This window comes from Callithrix jacchus, chromosome 6, assembly GCF_049354715.1.
Source record: "Callithrix jacchus isolate 240 chromosome 6, calJac240_pri, whole genome shotgun sequence".
Classification (NCBI taxonomy): domain Eukaryota; kingdom Metazoa; phylum Chordata; class Mammalia; order Primates; family Cebidae; genus Callithrix; species Callithrix jacchus.
In genome coordinates this window covers 41,404,150-41,419,362 of record NC_133507.1, presented here as the reverse complement: position 1 = coordinate 41,419,362, position 15,213 = coordinate 41,404,150, and the positions used below count along the sequence as shown (strand labels likewise).

The window sequence follows — 15,213 nt, the reverse complement described above, 5'->3', positions numbered from 1 at the left end:
TTTAGTAAGAGAAAATATTGTGAAGCATAGTATTAGGAAGTACATAAAAATAATTTCCTTTTGATTGCTATAAAACTTCTTGTTTCCATAAAGTTTCTCCTTATCATGAGTTGTGTTTAACAGACAATTATTCAATCATCTTGACTGACAGAATGGCCTATGGTCAGGCCGGGCGTGGTGGCTCACGCCTGTAATCCCAGCACTTTGGGAGCCAGAGGTGGGTATATCACGAGGTCAAGAGATCGAGACCATCCTGGTCAACACGGTGAAACTCCGTCTCTACTAAAAATACAAAAAATTGGCTGGGCATGGTGCCGCATGCCTGTAATCCCAGCTACTCAGGAGCTGAGGCAGGAGAATTGCCTGAACCCAGAAGGCGGAGGTTGCAGTGAGCCGAGATTGCACCATTGCACTCCAGCCTGGGTAACAAGAGAGAAATTCCGTCTCAAAAAAAAAAAAAAAAAAAAAAAAAAAAAATGGCCTATGGTCAAACAAACAAAAAAAGTTAAACCAATCCAAATCAGGCAGGAATATGATGCAGAGTTGACTTTTCAAAGCGGCTTGGCTGAATATTGATGGAAGTGCTGGTTAGTGCAAAGGAGAAAAACTATGTATAAGGAGGAATGCACATAATAGAGTTCTGTTATTATCAGTCTTTTCAAATACATAATTGAATGAGCTTTATCAGAAGCAGGTGTTTGTCACCATTTTAGATGAGAAACTCAAGAAGTGCTTGATTTTTTTCTGGCTACAGGCTATAAAGGAGATCATCAGTTACATGATCATATTCTCAAACAGATGGTGAGCAAATGGAAACAAAGGACTGATTTGATGTAGCTGGCAGTATGATAATTTGTAGTTAAATGAAAGTAGAGAAGGATTCAGAGAATGAGTAATTTCACAGGAGCCAGTTGATAAATTATAGACCTAGAAGAAGAAATTTGACAAGATTAGAAAAGCAACTTTGACACAGATGTGCAATAAACATAGAAAATTTAATGAACACATTACTTAAAATTATTTTACTAAAAGGAAAAATAGAAAACAAAGTGAAACATTTCATATAAAATATTTATTAGAATCAATGCTAAATTGCTATAACAAATTTATGTATTTTAAAGAAAAATTTCTTCATATCCTATTTTCACTTTCAGCTTCTTTCTCTTTCTTTTGGTTTTAATTAGGCCTTCTTTTGATTTTCTTTGGATGAAACCTATAAGAGGAAGAGGAATAAATTAATGTGTGATAAAGTAACACCATCCTGGTCAACATGGTGAAACCCCGTCTCTACTAAAATTACAAAAAATTAGCTGGGCATGGTGGCACGTGCCTGTAATCCCAACTGCTCGAGAGGCTGAGGCAGGAGAATTGCCTGCACCCAGGAGGCGGAGATTGCGGTGAGCCGAAATCGTGCCATTGCACTCCAGCCTGGGTAACAAGAGCGAAACTCCGTCTCAAAAAAAAAAAGAAAAAAAAAAAAAAAAAAAAAAAGTAACACAATGAAACATTTTATCTAAAATCTTCTCAAAGTATCTTTTAACATTTAAATCCAAAAGATGTTATTGATTTAAAAGCCTTTAATTTGCTTCTGTATTTGTGTAGAACAATCTATTTTTAAGAAAGTTACTTTGCTGGGTCAAAGAATGTTCATTGCAGCACTGTTTACAATAGCAAAGACCTGGAATCAACCCAAATGCCCATTGATAATAGACTGGATTGGAAAAATGTGGCACATATACACCATGGAATATTATGCAGCAATCAGAAATGATGAGTTTGTGTCGTTTGTAGGGACATGGATGAATCTGGAGAACATCATCCTCAGCAAACTGACACAAGAACAGAAAATGAAACACCACATATTCTCACTCATAGGTGGGTGATGAAAAATGAGAACACATGGACACAGAAAGGGGAGTACTAAACACTGGTGTCTATTGGGGGGAAAATGGGAGGGCCAGTGGGAGGGGGAGGTGGGGAGGGATAGCCTGGGGAGAAATGCCAAATGTGGGTGAAGGGGAGAAGCAAAGCAAAGCACACTGCCATGTGTGTACCTACGCAACTGTCTTGCATGCTCTGCTCATGTACCCCAAAACCTAAAATCCAATAAAAAATTTAAAAAAAAAGAAAGTTACTTTGCATATATGAGTTAATAAAAATGAATAAGCATGCTGTTAATTTTTATTACTAGTTCATTTTCTGTTACAAATCCATTCTTCCTTTATTTTTAAAAAGTAGAAATGTGGCTGTATATGGCTGATGGAGTTACAGACAGTATTATTTGTATTTTTATACTCTTCTCACTCTATTATAGACATGCATCACTGTTATATTTCAGAAGACATCAATAAACAGGTTAACATTTTGTGCATTTCAAGAAAGTTTAAAGGAATTGGGTATAATCTTTTAAAATAAATGCTTAGTATTTCAACATTAAAAGAATAACATGTTTAAATTGTTTTAAATTGATTCTTTTTCTAAGAAGACATTAAAAGAAATTAAAGTTGTATATCTAGCAATATTATCTAAATGTATTTGAAGAGGACATTTATTAACTGGATCATATTTTCTTTCCTTTCTTTCTTCCTTCCTTCCTTCCTTCCTTCCTTCCTTCCTTCCTTCCTTCCTTCCTTTCTTTCTTTCTCTTTCCTTCCTTCCTTCCTTCCTTCCTTCCTTCCTTCTTTCTTTCTTTCTTTCTTTCTTTCTTTCTTTCTTTCTTTCTTTCTTTCTTTCTTTCTTTCTTTCTTTCTTTCTTTCTTTCTTTCTTTCTTTCTTTCTCTTTTTTTTGAGATGGAGTTTCACTCTTGTTACCCAGGTTGGAGTGCAATGGCGCGATCTCGGCTCACCGCAACCTCCGCCTCCTGGGTTCAGGCAATTCTCCTGCCTCAGCCTCCCGAGTAGCTGGGATTACAGGCACGCACCACCATGCCCAGCTAATTTTTGTATTTTTAGTAGAGACGGGGTTTCACCATGTTGACCAGGATGGTCTCGATCTCTTGACCTCGTGATCCACCCGCCTCGGCCTCCCAAAGTGCTGGGATTACAGGCTTGAGCCACCACACCCAGCATATTTTCTTATAATAAAGATAATTAATTTCATATTTTAATAGATTATAATTTCAATTCAATTGTTATCTTAAACACTAATCAATTAATGGGAAGAGTATCTTCTATACCTTTTTTACATGACTTCCGACATTCTTTTTTGGAAGTAAAATTGTTTTCATTTCCCCCGCATCCACTGTACTTAAATGGGCGGCATTTCCCAATGACTGAATTGTAGTAGAATCTGGTCTCATTGGCGCGACACAGTCCTCTGTCTGCTGGATCGAGACACCATGAGGGACCATGAAATTCTAAAAACATCAGGAAAACACGGCAAGCCATACATGAAAGTGAATTTGAGGCTTTCATATTGATACTGTTTATAGATTAGTCTTGTTGCATGCAAATGTAAGAATCATCTGAATGAATAAAGGGATATATAATAAAATTCATGGATTTCAATTCTAGGAAAATGCTTAACAAAGCCCTGTGCCGTCTATATTGAGATCTTTCTCCAATGAATTAAAAAAATCTCATTTGCCAAAGACAAGTGTTATGATTATTCTTTATATGAACAATTTGTACATAATAAAAATTTGTACACTATTCAACATTGTTGAATAGTGTACATAATAACAATTTGTACACTATTCAACAATGTAACTGCTGAAAATTTCTTAGACACACACACACACGTTCATTTACATATCATTTGTTCACAAGAATTTAGTTTTAAAAAATTCTAATAAGCGAAGTTTTTATTTGTGATGTAACAAATACACCGAAGCTGAGGAAGTTTCCTGTCTTGAATAACACAGCATGAACGATGTAATATAATCATAATTTAAAGTGAAGGAATTAAACCATAACAAGTTTTAAGTTTCAAGGAATGAGTCCAGATGAGATGTTTGTCTTGGTAGTATTTTTTTTTCTCATAAATTGAAGCTTAGTTCTAGATGAGTTAAATGTTTTTACAAAGGAAGCAACATTGCTAAAACCAGTGAAATGAAAGGTTGATTTGGATCAGACAGATAAGCTGGTTTCTCAATGGGATCAATCAATGGTTTTCAAAAACAGAAGAGAAAAATACAGCTAGGGCAATAAAAAGAACACTCATTTGCTAAATCAAAGAGAAAATTAATTTCAGCTCAATGTTAGTTTTTAGCTCTTTGGGAATTACTGTCAGTGAGAGGCACTGGGAGCTCTTCAGTAGCATAGCTAAATTGCTTGATGTTAATAAATCTGTACTGCAGGTAAGTTGTTGTATGTTATGGAATCAATGTAAAAAAACTTTAATGGTTTTGCCAAATGGTGAGATGTGATACAAGCAAATACAGATGAGGAAGATTTGCTAAATGTTCAATCCTAATAGAAAATAGTACTTTGAAGAATCCAGTAGTTAATGAAGGTAAATAGATTGTGCATTAAGCAAGAAGCTGTCTTTTGGCAAATAAACCCCAGATGAACAGACTGTAAAAGAAAAAAGAAATAAAACAGTGAGAAAAATTGAAAAGAAATCTCAAATTGATATAAGCATTTTTTTTTTACCACCTCCTGCCTTCTGGATATTTAAATAGATACTAGAGTGTTGTCTTGATATAGTAACTCAAATAACAAAAGCATTCTGGGAAATATGAGGGAATTAATGCTATGAGAATGATTTATGTGAAGAAATCTGAGATGGGTGATATTTTTGTTCCAAAATTTAAGAACTATAATCAAACAAAGAATCTTTAGTTTTACTTAGGTCTTTGACCAGTTATACATGCAGTAATTTTTTTTTTTTTTTGAGATGGAGTCTTGCTCTGTTGCCCAGACTAAGGCGCAGTGGTGCTATCTCAGCTCACCTGCCACTTCCACCTCTCAGGTTCAAGCGATTCTCCTGCTCAGCCTCTTTATATCCAGTGATTTTTAAGAAGACCTCTTAGGACTTGTAAAATGAAAATGTTATTTTAAATCATATGTTGCCCTTTCTGTTTTACCTTATCCTATGTGGGGATTATAATGCATGATTTTTAAGAACAATTTTTGTTGTGTATATGTGAGCTTTACAAAACGATGTTATGGGATAGATATAAAGAGTAAAATAGTTGCTATAGTGAAGCAGATTAATATATCCATCTCTCATAGAGTTATAATTTTTTGTATATGTCAAGAGTAGCTAAAATCTACTTATATAACAAAAGTCCATAACACAATATGTTTTATTAATTGTTGTCTTCATGTTGTACGTTAGATCTCTAGCCTTATTTATACTACATGCCTGTATTTTGTATCCTTTTACATGACGATATGCCATCATAAATCCAAGTTAAAATGAGTGGTGAGAATGTGTGCTAAATATTCTAGAAAATGTTGACATTTCTGGTCTTTAAGAATCATTTATATAAGAGGAATTTTCTAGTGGTCTAGGAGAGTTACACTGTAATGAAGTTGTACTATTGTACAAACTTTTCCAATGTACGTGATATGGAGTATTACCCTTGCACAGTATAGAATATGAAATGATTATTAATTGCCGCCACTTTGATCTCATAAGCTTCCAGTTATCACTTATGTTCAGAAATAAAAGAGATGTTCTAGATGCAATTAGCCTAATTTGAGAAACAGAAAACAGAGGAAATTGCTTTTTTTTCCTGTTTAAAAACCCACAGTAACTTCCAAAAAGATGTGTATGATAAAATGATGTATGACTTATACATCAATTTCATTTTAGCATTTTGTACATAAGATGTATCTGCCCACAGTAAGCTGCAGGTAGTATGTGTGAATGTGCTTGTAAGTTGTATCCTTCCTTGCAAATGTTAGTTGTTATGTCTTAATAGTAATGCCAGATGTCAAGCCCCCAGAACAGAGAAAGTTTTCTGATGACAAGGAGCAAACTTCTTCTCTTTTCGCCATATATGACCTATAATAAACATGGCCCAATCATAACATCAAGGTTATTTCAAAATGAGAACAAGCTAGCCTAGTAAATCTAGTAAATCTGGGGCTATAGTCCCTATATTGGAGATACGAGAGCAGGAGCCTCATAGACCAAGAACACCTGGTGAATGCTAGAACCATATGGCCCTTTCCAATGAAGCCAAAACCATGGAATATACACCACAGATGTGGTAGAGAGACATTACTAGCTTCCATCTTCCTTTGACCATCCAGTCACACAACAATACCATTTACCAAATCCTTTCAAAAGCTAGAAGAGAAAGATTCCCCATAAAACCATGAGGCAGGGTGAAAGCAGGGGGTTGGTTTGAGAGCAAACAGACAGTTGGCCAGAATAGATGCCAGCAGAGAATCTTTCACTAAATTACCCAACAGAGTTTTGACCCAGATCAACAGTAAGGCTCCTAACCTCTAGAAATGATGGTATTTCAATAGTGTATTAAAATTTGAAGTTAAATGAAAATAGAGAAGTATCCAGAGAATGAGAATGAATAATATTGTATTATATGTAGTTAACTTTTAGAAGTTTTTTAAAGATGCAATAAATTATTGTCAATTAAGGAATCATAAGGCAATTATTCTTCAGAACAGAAATTTTACCTGATACGTAAACTAATTCATTTCTCCTCAGTTCGTTTTAACTGTGAGCAATTAGACTATCATTGGGTTGCTATTGCATAAATCACAGTAAAATTTAAGTAATGAAGCAAATGGTTTTTAGAAAACATTTTAGCTCCATTTGAATTGTTTTCACCTCTTGAAGAGAAAAACTTCATAGATAGAAGGGCACTCATCTATTTAAAATCCAGACTTTGCTATCTGCAATCAAAGAAAATATAAAGGTTTTGCAAAATGTGACTTTTTTTGGTTGAGATTATAATTATTCACATAAATTTAAGATAGAATAAAAAAGTTACTAACCTGATTTTTGCTTTTTTTTTCCTGAAGAGAATTTAATAATCAAATGCATTCTGTCTTAATTCAGCCATTAATAACAAGTTGGGTACCTTTCTTTAGAGGGTCTTTGATAAGTTTCAGAATTCAGGATCCACTTTTTCTTCTTTCTTTCAAGTCAGGAACTATCATGATCCAGTGTGACTGCTAAACTATAAGGTGGTGCTCTAAGTTCAGTTTTACAGGCAAGGTTGTTAATGTAAATTTGCTTTGAGATTTATATAATAAACTTTGAATTTTATGTTTACTTTGAATCTTTACTGTGGTATCTTTTTGATGATTCCCATTTGGCATGCCTACTTAGGCTTTCGTTTTACTAAACAAACTAGGTTTTATGAAATATCTTACAACTTGTTAAGTACATTTATTTTTTGTCTTCTGAGACTTTTTAAAAAGTTAGTTAACAAATCTTTTTTTAGGTTTTACTTTTCTATAATTTTGTATTAAGAGAAATATATTTACTGTAAATTATCTTTGTAAAACTTTGAAATAATATGAAAGTATAAAAAAATGTAAAAAAATTATCGATAATTTGATTCTTATCCTTTAACCACTACCAATGATTTATATATCTCCAAATTGTTTGCATATGCAAATGTATTAGCATAACATTCTATATTTATTACTATACTTGATAATATTTTGTGGCTGTGTCTCTGCATTTTTATATAGACCTCACTCTTTTTAATGTATGTACAGTACTTCATTTTATGAGTTGACTATATGTAGTCAAATGGACATACAGATTATTATAATTCATTTTTTTCAGGCAGAAGTTCATGAACACCCATGTATACTGGTTCAGGTGCTTCCAGAAGAGATATTTCTGAAATTAGAATTATGCAAAATCTATATTTAATTTATAATTTGGTAGATGTTGCTGAATTTTCCACTAAAAGGTTTTACAAATTTATATACCTACAATGACATTTAAAGTGCCTACACCATTTAGCAAAACATGGACTTTACTGCTATACATTTATCTACTATTCAACACTTTTTTTCGTCCCTATACCAACAACAGTAGAAGGGTATGATGTGGGACAAGAAATTGCTTATAGCTTGCCAAATGTTCTGTGAAGTATCATTTACATAAAGTCTCAATGTCATTGATTTGAAGATGCACTATTACTTTATGTACTGCTTGTGAAGAAAGAAAAACTGCTGGTTGTGATAGCTCACACCTGTAATCCCAGCACTTTGCAAGTCCGAGGTGGGTGGATCACCCAAGGTCCAGAGTTCAGTATCAGCCTGGCCACACGGTAAAAACACATGTCTACTAAGAATACAAAAATTAGCTGGGCATGGTGGTGCACACCTGTGGTCCCATCTATTAGAGAGGATGAGGCAGGAGAATCACTTGAACTCCGAAGGTGGAGGTTCCAAGTGAGCTGAGATTGAGCCACTGTGCTCCAGCCTGAGTGACAGAGAAAGACTCCATTTCAAAAAATAAATAAATAAATAAAACATAATTACACTATTATACACTATGATTACATCATGATTAAAACTATGTTAAAATGTAGAAAAACTTGCATGTTAGAATCAACAAAATATAATCATATATATTTTTGTGCCAACACACAATTACATACAAATACATATATAAACACACATAAATGAGAAGAAATGATATATGTGTTCATTGGTCAAATATTTAAGAGGATATGCAATCAATTGTGAGGATGATGACTAAAGAGATAGCTTTATTAGGTAGGGAGCTTAGACACTTGCTAGGTCAATTTTACAAAAACATACTTTCATGCTGAGCTTATTCCATATTGTTAGGGTTTCTCCAGCAGCTACTTCCAGTCTTGAACTTTATTTACTTTGTGATAAGTTGAAAAAAATATACAAGGAAATAGTAAAATAAAATATACTACAATGCCAACAGTGATTGTTTCTGCCTAATGTGGAAATGGCCAGTTTTTCTTCTTTTATTTTCTTTTTTTCTCAAATTGTCTGCAATTATAATCCTCAAGATATACAACAGAAATAAGTTACAGTGAGTCCAGTATCCTGAGGCAATAGATAAAAGGCTAGAGATTAGATATTAGAATCTGTTTCTGAATAAGAATGTGTGGTAAATCTGTCTCTCTCTCTCTGTAAACAAGAAAGAGTATGTATCTCTATTCACTGATCAGGAGAAGTGGCATTCGTGGAAATCAATATTCTATAAAGAAAAGAATATGGGACAGGGAATGGAAAAGCAAGCATTCTGGAGCTTTTTCTTCCCCCATGTGTATACTGGGTCACTTACCTTAGGATAAAATGTAGAAGGAGGGTTGCCAGTGAACTTGAAATGGAAAGGTAATGAGAAATAGACTGAGTGAAACCTTGCCCAGATAGAAACGCCCTCCACATATTAAAAGAGAAGGAAAGAAATTGGTTAGATGTTTTCTTGGTTGAATTTCTTTGCCTAGATACTGCCTAATCCATGGACAGAGTTCATAAAGTCAAGTTCATTCAGGGACTTTTCTAAGCAAAGCCACAAAGAAAGCCATGGTAAAATTACATATTATACAGCTACTGAGTATACTTTATTCTAAGACAATTATGTCTTATAATGCATTAGGAAAACCTTCTTCATTATGTGTAAAATTTAAAACCCTACAAAATTTATTAAAAGTAAAAATTGATGTTTAGTCTCTTTATCAGCTTTTTAGGAAGAATGGGATTTTAATAAGCAGAGGATACAGAGAAGCATGGGGGTGAAGAAAGGAAAAAAAGCACAAAGGTCAGAATGTTTCTGGTTTGCTTGGGGGTACTTTGCAAACTCCAGGCTATCTGGATAACACTACACAGAGAGGATAGTGGGATACAAGGCTGGAAAAACACATTTAGGTCAAATTAAGAAGGTTCTTGAATACTGTTATGTTTGGATTATATAATGCAGACATTAATGAGCCACTGAAATTATTAAAGAATCAAAGAGAGAAGTTCTGATCTTTTTGAATACATGAAGGAAACTCAGCCAGGCATGTTTAGGTTGAATCCAGTAACTTTCAATAAAGAACAATATAAAATTGCCATAACCAAAGCAGTTACCATGGGAGTAGCTAAAATTAAGTACCAGATTGAATTTGAGCAGGGAGGGAGCTAGAGATGAAATAATTCTAGTGTTTTTATATTCAGAAAATGTAGTATTTTTCTAATATGTTATAAAACGTTAAAGAATAAGTTCTACTCATGATAGTTGTATTTTTTTTGTATACTTTGGTGGCTTGTTTCATTGTGGCTTTACTTAGAAAAATATCTGAATATAAAGATGAAATTGTAGACCATGTCCATGGATTAGCCAGCATCCAGGCAAACAAATTCAAAGTGGAAATGAAGATACAGTTCAGGTTTTGGGAAGAGAGAATATTTTAATTTTGACATTGTTTAATGAATGAAAAATATTACTGTGACTCTCTTCTCCCATAACCCTTGTGCAGGTCTCTGTCTTAGCGTGTAACATACACATTGAAGTGATCTATTTACGTCCTTCCCTATTTGACAAACACACCCGTAAAGGACAAAAGTGCACTCTTATTAATCTTATACTCTCAGTACCTATGGTAGTCATTCCCATGTAGGAGACCACTCAATGTTTGTTGCAATGAGCTGAAATTAGGAAATACACAGATCTGTACTTTAGGTCATAAAATAAAGTTGAAAATATAGGTCTATAAATTCTTCAATTAGATATAAGATTCAAAGACAAAAAAATTGTATTTTATAATTGTGTTTGAATTTTCAAGTGCTATATATGTTATTTCAAATAATTTTAGCATAAAATATGTTAAATGCAGATACCTCAGATAAAGATTACAGACTTTAGCTGCATTAAAAATGATCAATAATAAAATGTATACAAATAGTACTCCTGAATTTTTTGTTTGCTGTAAACCTCAGATGAAACTGGGCCATCATCACCATCATCATTAAAAACAACCTCAAAAATTAATAGTCTGTGCTCTAATTGTGTACTCAACACCGGGTTAAGAATTTTATGTCTCATTATTGTTTGACAAATTATTTTGAGATATTTCCTGTCACAGATAACAATGAGGAACCTGAAGCCGAGGGAAGTTTTGTGATCTTTTTCAAGTACACAGACTGAGTCAGCAAATAGCAGAACTGGAATTAAAAACCACATCTTTCTTTCTATAAAGTCAATGCACTCAACCAGTAAGATATGTCATTCTGTAAACTAACTGGAAAAGTAAGAAAATAATAATACGTGAGCAAAAATATTTTAATTATTTTATCAGATAAAAAGAAAATTGTCACAACTTCTCCTTTAAAACTGATGTTCCAATTCCCTTTTTTTGGAAGCTCAGATTCTGAAAATGCTAAATGTATCATAGTCGGCAGTTACAAGCATGAAGTTGGAGATTCCTAAGTCTGAACAGGAAATAGATCACCCCACAAGGAAGCTAAAAACAAAGTCTTGGGAGCAACAGTGCTGATTCAAACGGTATTTAGAGAGCTTGAACACTTGACAGCAACAGCTACTGAGCTGGCATGGTCATTATGAACTAATTCTAGAAATATCCACACCAAAGTTCCACACTTGCAGCCATGTGATCACATTTGCACTGGTCACTCAGATCTGTGTAATGGTATTAGATATAATAAAAAACTAGAACCCTCACTCCGCTGGGTTCCTAGAATAGGCAAGGTTGAGATTTTCCTAATCAACACATTTTATTTATTTATTTATTTGTTTGTTTGTTTGAGAATCTTGCTCTATCATGCAAGCTGGAGTGCAGTGGCTCAATTACAGCTCACTGCAGCCTCAACCTCCCTGGGTCAAGCAATCTTCCCACCTCAGCCTCCAGAGTATGTGGGACTACAATCAATCACAGGCCACCACACTGGGCTATTTTATTTTTTGTAGAGACAGGGTCTGCATGTTATCCAGGCTGGTCTTGAACTCCTGAGCTCAAGTGATCTTTCCAACCTAGTCTCCCAAAGTGTTGGGATTACAGGAGTGAGCCACTGCACCTAGCCACCATTTTGTATTGATACTTCTTAACTTCATTTCTGTAAAGATTTTTCATTACTCGAAGAGAAAAAAGGTAGAGAATTAACACAACATAGAATAGCTCAAGTTTGTCTAAGCTATTCCCACCATATTCCTAACCTGCCCTATACCAGCCACTATTAAAATCATATTACAGTAAGGATTTTTATTTTTCTTAAGCAAAAGAAGTCTTATCAAATTAGTGTTATTAATTTATTAGTTTATAGTTTGCATGGTATTCGTTTGTAAACAACTTTTGGTTTATAGTTGTATAATGAGCATAATAAATTTATTCTTACTATGTTACTGGTTCACACAAAATGAATGTTATTTTAAGCAATTTGGTTTACAAATTGGAAGTCTGTGATTTTTTTTCTTTAAAGATATCTGTATATTATTCAAGCTTGAGAAACACTTCTCTGGAGGACTCTTATTACAGGGGCAACAAACTATCTTTGTTAAGACTAAAGATTGTCCTGGAAGAAAGGGATTAGAAAGGTAGACAGCGGTCATCTAGGGTGACTGCATTTGGATGGCACTGATTTTGGCAGAGATGAAGTGCCACATTTTTGTTTCTCATCAGCATTCCTTTCAGGAAGTAGAAAACTTGCTGGATGCTGTCCAAAAGTTGTTATCTATTTTTGGAAGGCCAACTTGTCAGAAAAGCAGAATATGAGGCTCCAGATTTACTAGACAGGCATCTTTAGTTTATGAAGGATATTCCTGTGCTTCTTGGTTTAGAATACATTACAAAAGGCAAAATACTTCTTTCAAACTATGAAAGTGGACTGTGGATGAAGTGTTTTGTTTTGTTTAAGAACTGTAAACAGTACTTGTGATGACTTGTGGTATGCAGCTGGATGTGGAACTCTTTGGCTGGTGGGTATAGTTTCTTTCCAGAAAGTTCTCAGGGTTTCAGTATTCCTCTACGTGCAATCACATCTTCCACAAGAAGCCAAGGAGGTAATAACAATCTCAAGAAGATTTAGAAATTGACTGTATCAGTGATGGTGTTTGGCTGTCCATTAGGCCCTTTGTAAACATAATACCTGTTTCAGAAGGCTAGTGATAAACAAAACCTTTTAAAAATGTATTTATAGATGCATAGATTTTATTTTCCATATTTTGCCATAAATGAAATGTATGCCAGGAGGTCATACACTGAATACATTTAGGAGAGGGATAGAGTTTCAAGTGGATCTTCAGGATGTCATCCAATTATGTTCCCTAGACCTGGAGGCAGGAGGCCATGTGGAACAGGGTCAGGTATATAGGTATTCCCTTTCTCAGTCAGTGAAGAAATAGCAGAACTGGGTTGTCAGTAGCTTTTTAGGTCTACCCAAAGTTTTTTCCCCCCAGAATATTGTAAAGCTGATGTAGTTCCAAAGCAGCTCTCAAGAGTTGATGTATGGGGCCAGACATGGTGGCTCATGCCTGTAATCTCAGCTCTTTGGGAGGCTGAGGTGGGTGGACCACCTGAGGTCAGGACCAGCCTGACCAACATGGTGAAACCCTGTCTCTATTGAAAATATGAAAAATTAACTGTGTGGAGTTGGGGGTGCCTGTAATTCTGGCCACTAGGGAAGCTGAGGGAGTAGAATCGCTTGAATCTGGGAGGCAGAGGTTGCTGCAGTGAGCCAAGATCACGCCATTGCACTCTAGCCTAGACAGTAAGAGTGAAACTCCATTTCAAGGGGTAAAAAAAAAAGAGTTGATGTATGGGAGCAAAGGGATGTATAAAAATAAAAAAAAAAAGGCTTATTTTTTTCATGAATAATTAGGTCCAGTCAAAAGCTTGCAACTAGTATGAACTCCTGAGAACATTCATTTTTCTTTGCTAGTTAGACATTTACCAGTGAGATGCAGTGAGAAGACTGTTTACTATGCATGAAAATATAAAACTTTATTAACAGTATGCTACCAAAGGCATCACATATACATATAAATATTAAGGAAATGCCAAAAGCAAAGATATTAACATAGGCATAAAATGCTATCCAATCCTAGAAAGAACATGGATGCATGAATGCAGAAGGCGTTCAGAAAGACTTGATAAATATGATCCGCATTCTTCCATCCATCATTTGTTCCTTCTTTTGTAACTGTGGATCACAAAATTAATAAATAAAAAATGTGAGTCATCTTTATATGTTTAACACTATGATCAATGCTGAGAGTGGGGGCAGTCTATAAACTATATAGCACATTATCTCCTTCAAAAAAACCTTGTAATCTAGACAGTGAGGCAGAGCAAACAACTCTAATAATACAAGTATTAAAGGAATAATATTAGGAAACCAGGGGAAAGAGACAGAAAGAAGGCCTTCTTCTGATAGTGAAAAGGCAGATTGGTTAAAAAGATGAGGAGGGTCAGTGAATTTTAGGTGGGAAAATCACATAAAACATCCTTTAGAATGAGAGTTAATAACTTGTGTGTAATGGTAATGAAGAGACCAGTTTGAAAGGACAGAAAAAATGATATTTAAGGGATAGAAAATATCTGCAATAGGTAGAGGACTAATGGATGATGCAGACAAATTTTATGCAAATAGATGAAGTTAATTACCACGTGATAGATGAATAGAAACAGGACAGTGATGTTAAAAATGTCATATATAATTTGTTACATATGACTGTTCCTTTTTCTCTCTAATATGCTTTAGTTTACTTATGTTAGATATATGATTACATTATTTGTAATATATATAAAAATATATCTGAGTTATATCTGAGCGTTCTGATATCTATTTATTTATCTGTTTGTCTCATGTCTATACAGCCTGTTTTGCCTAAGCCCCTATTAGTTTATGCTTATTTTGGGAGAATATTATGTTTCTATATATATATATATATATATATATATATATATGTAATTTAAAAAAAATGAAATACTTTTAAATATACAACTATTTTTGTAGAGTCACCAAAATGACAATTCCAATTTTATGTCAATGCATAATATCAAATGTCTCCTAGTTACTGCAACATTGTTTCAGTAATGTCTATATTTAAAATAAACATATATCTTACTTTTTTAGCACTTTCTTTAACTATCATTAGTGTTCCAAATTGGATGACATATGATTGTTTAGGAAATCTAACCGTGAAAGGCTGATGATCTGAACACAATGAATAGGAGTGAAAATGGAAGAGACAAAAATAAATGTTTCATTAAAAGCAATGAAATTTAATGAATGGCAGGAAGAAAAGAAGTGATACAAAGAAAATTACTAATCGTTCAAATTGGAACAATTAGA

At 34.1% G+C, this 15,213-nt stretch overlaps 1 protein-coding gene across 12 annotated transcripts in view; it reads right to left on the bottom strand.

The window, feature by feature from the left end:
• Positions 1 to 1,054: 1,054 nt before the first annotated feature.
• TFPI (tissue factor pathway inhibitor) overlaps positions 1,055 to 15,213 on the bottom strand; it is an 88,232-nt gene continuing 74,073 nt past the window's right edge. For 7 of the 12 annotated variants that reach the window (XM_078327179.1, XM_054257397.2, XM_054257399.2 and 4 more), the window contains 3 exons: positions 8,264 to 8,362; positions 3,177 to 3,356; positions 1,055 to 1,213 (listed from right to left, as the gene is read on the bottom strand). In XM_078327179.1, the coding sequence (XP_078183305.1) occupies positions 1,116 to 1,213; positions 3,177 to 3,356; positions 8,264 to 8,362 (377 nt within the window). In that variant the 3' untranslated portion in view covers positions 1,055 to 1,115. Of the gene's footprint in view, positions 1,214 to 3,176; positions 3,357 to 8,263; positions 8,363 to 13,833; positions 14,059 to 15,213 lie in introns of those variants that run through there. The other 5 variants (XM_078327183.1, XM_078327184.1, XM_008999056.5 and 2 more) reach the window with 2 other exon arrangements.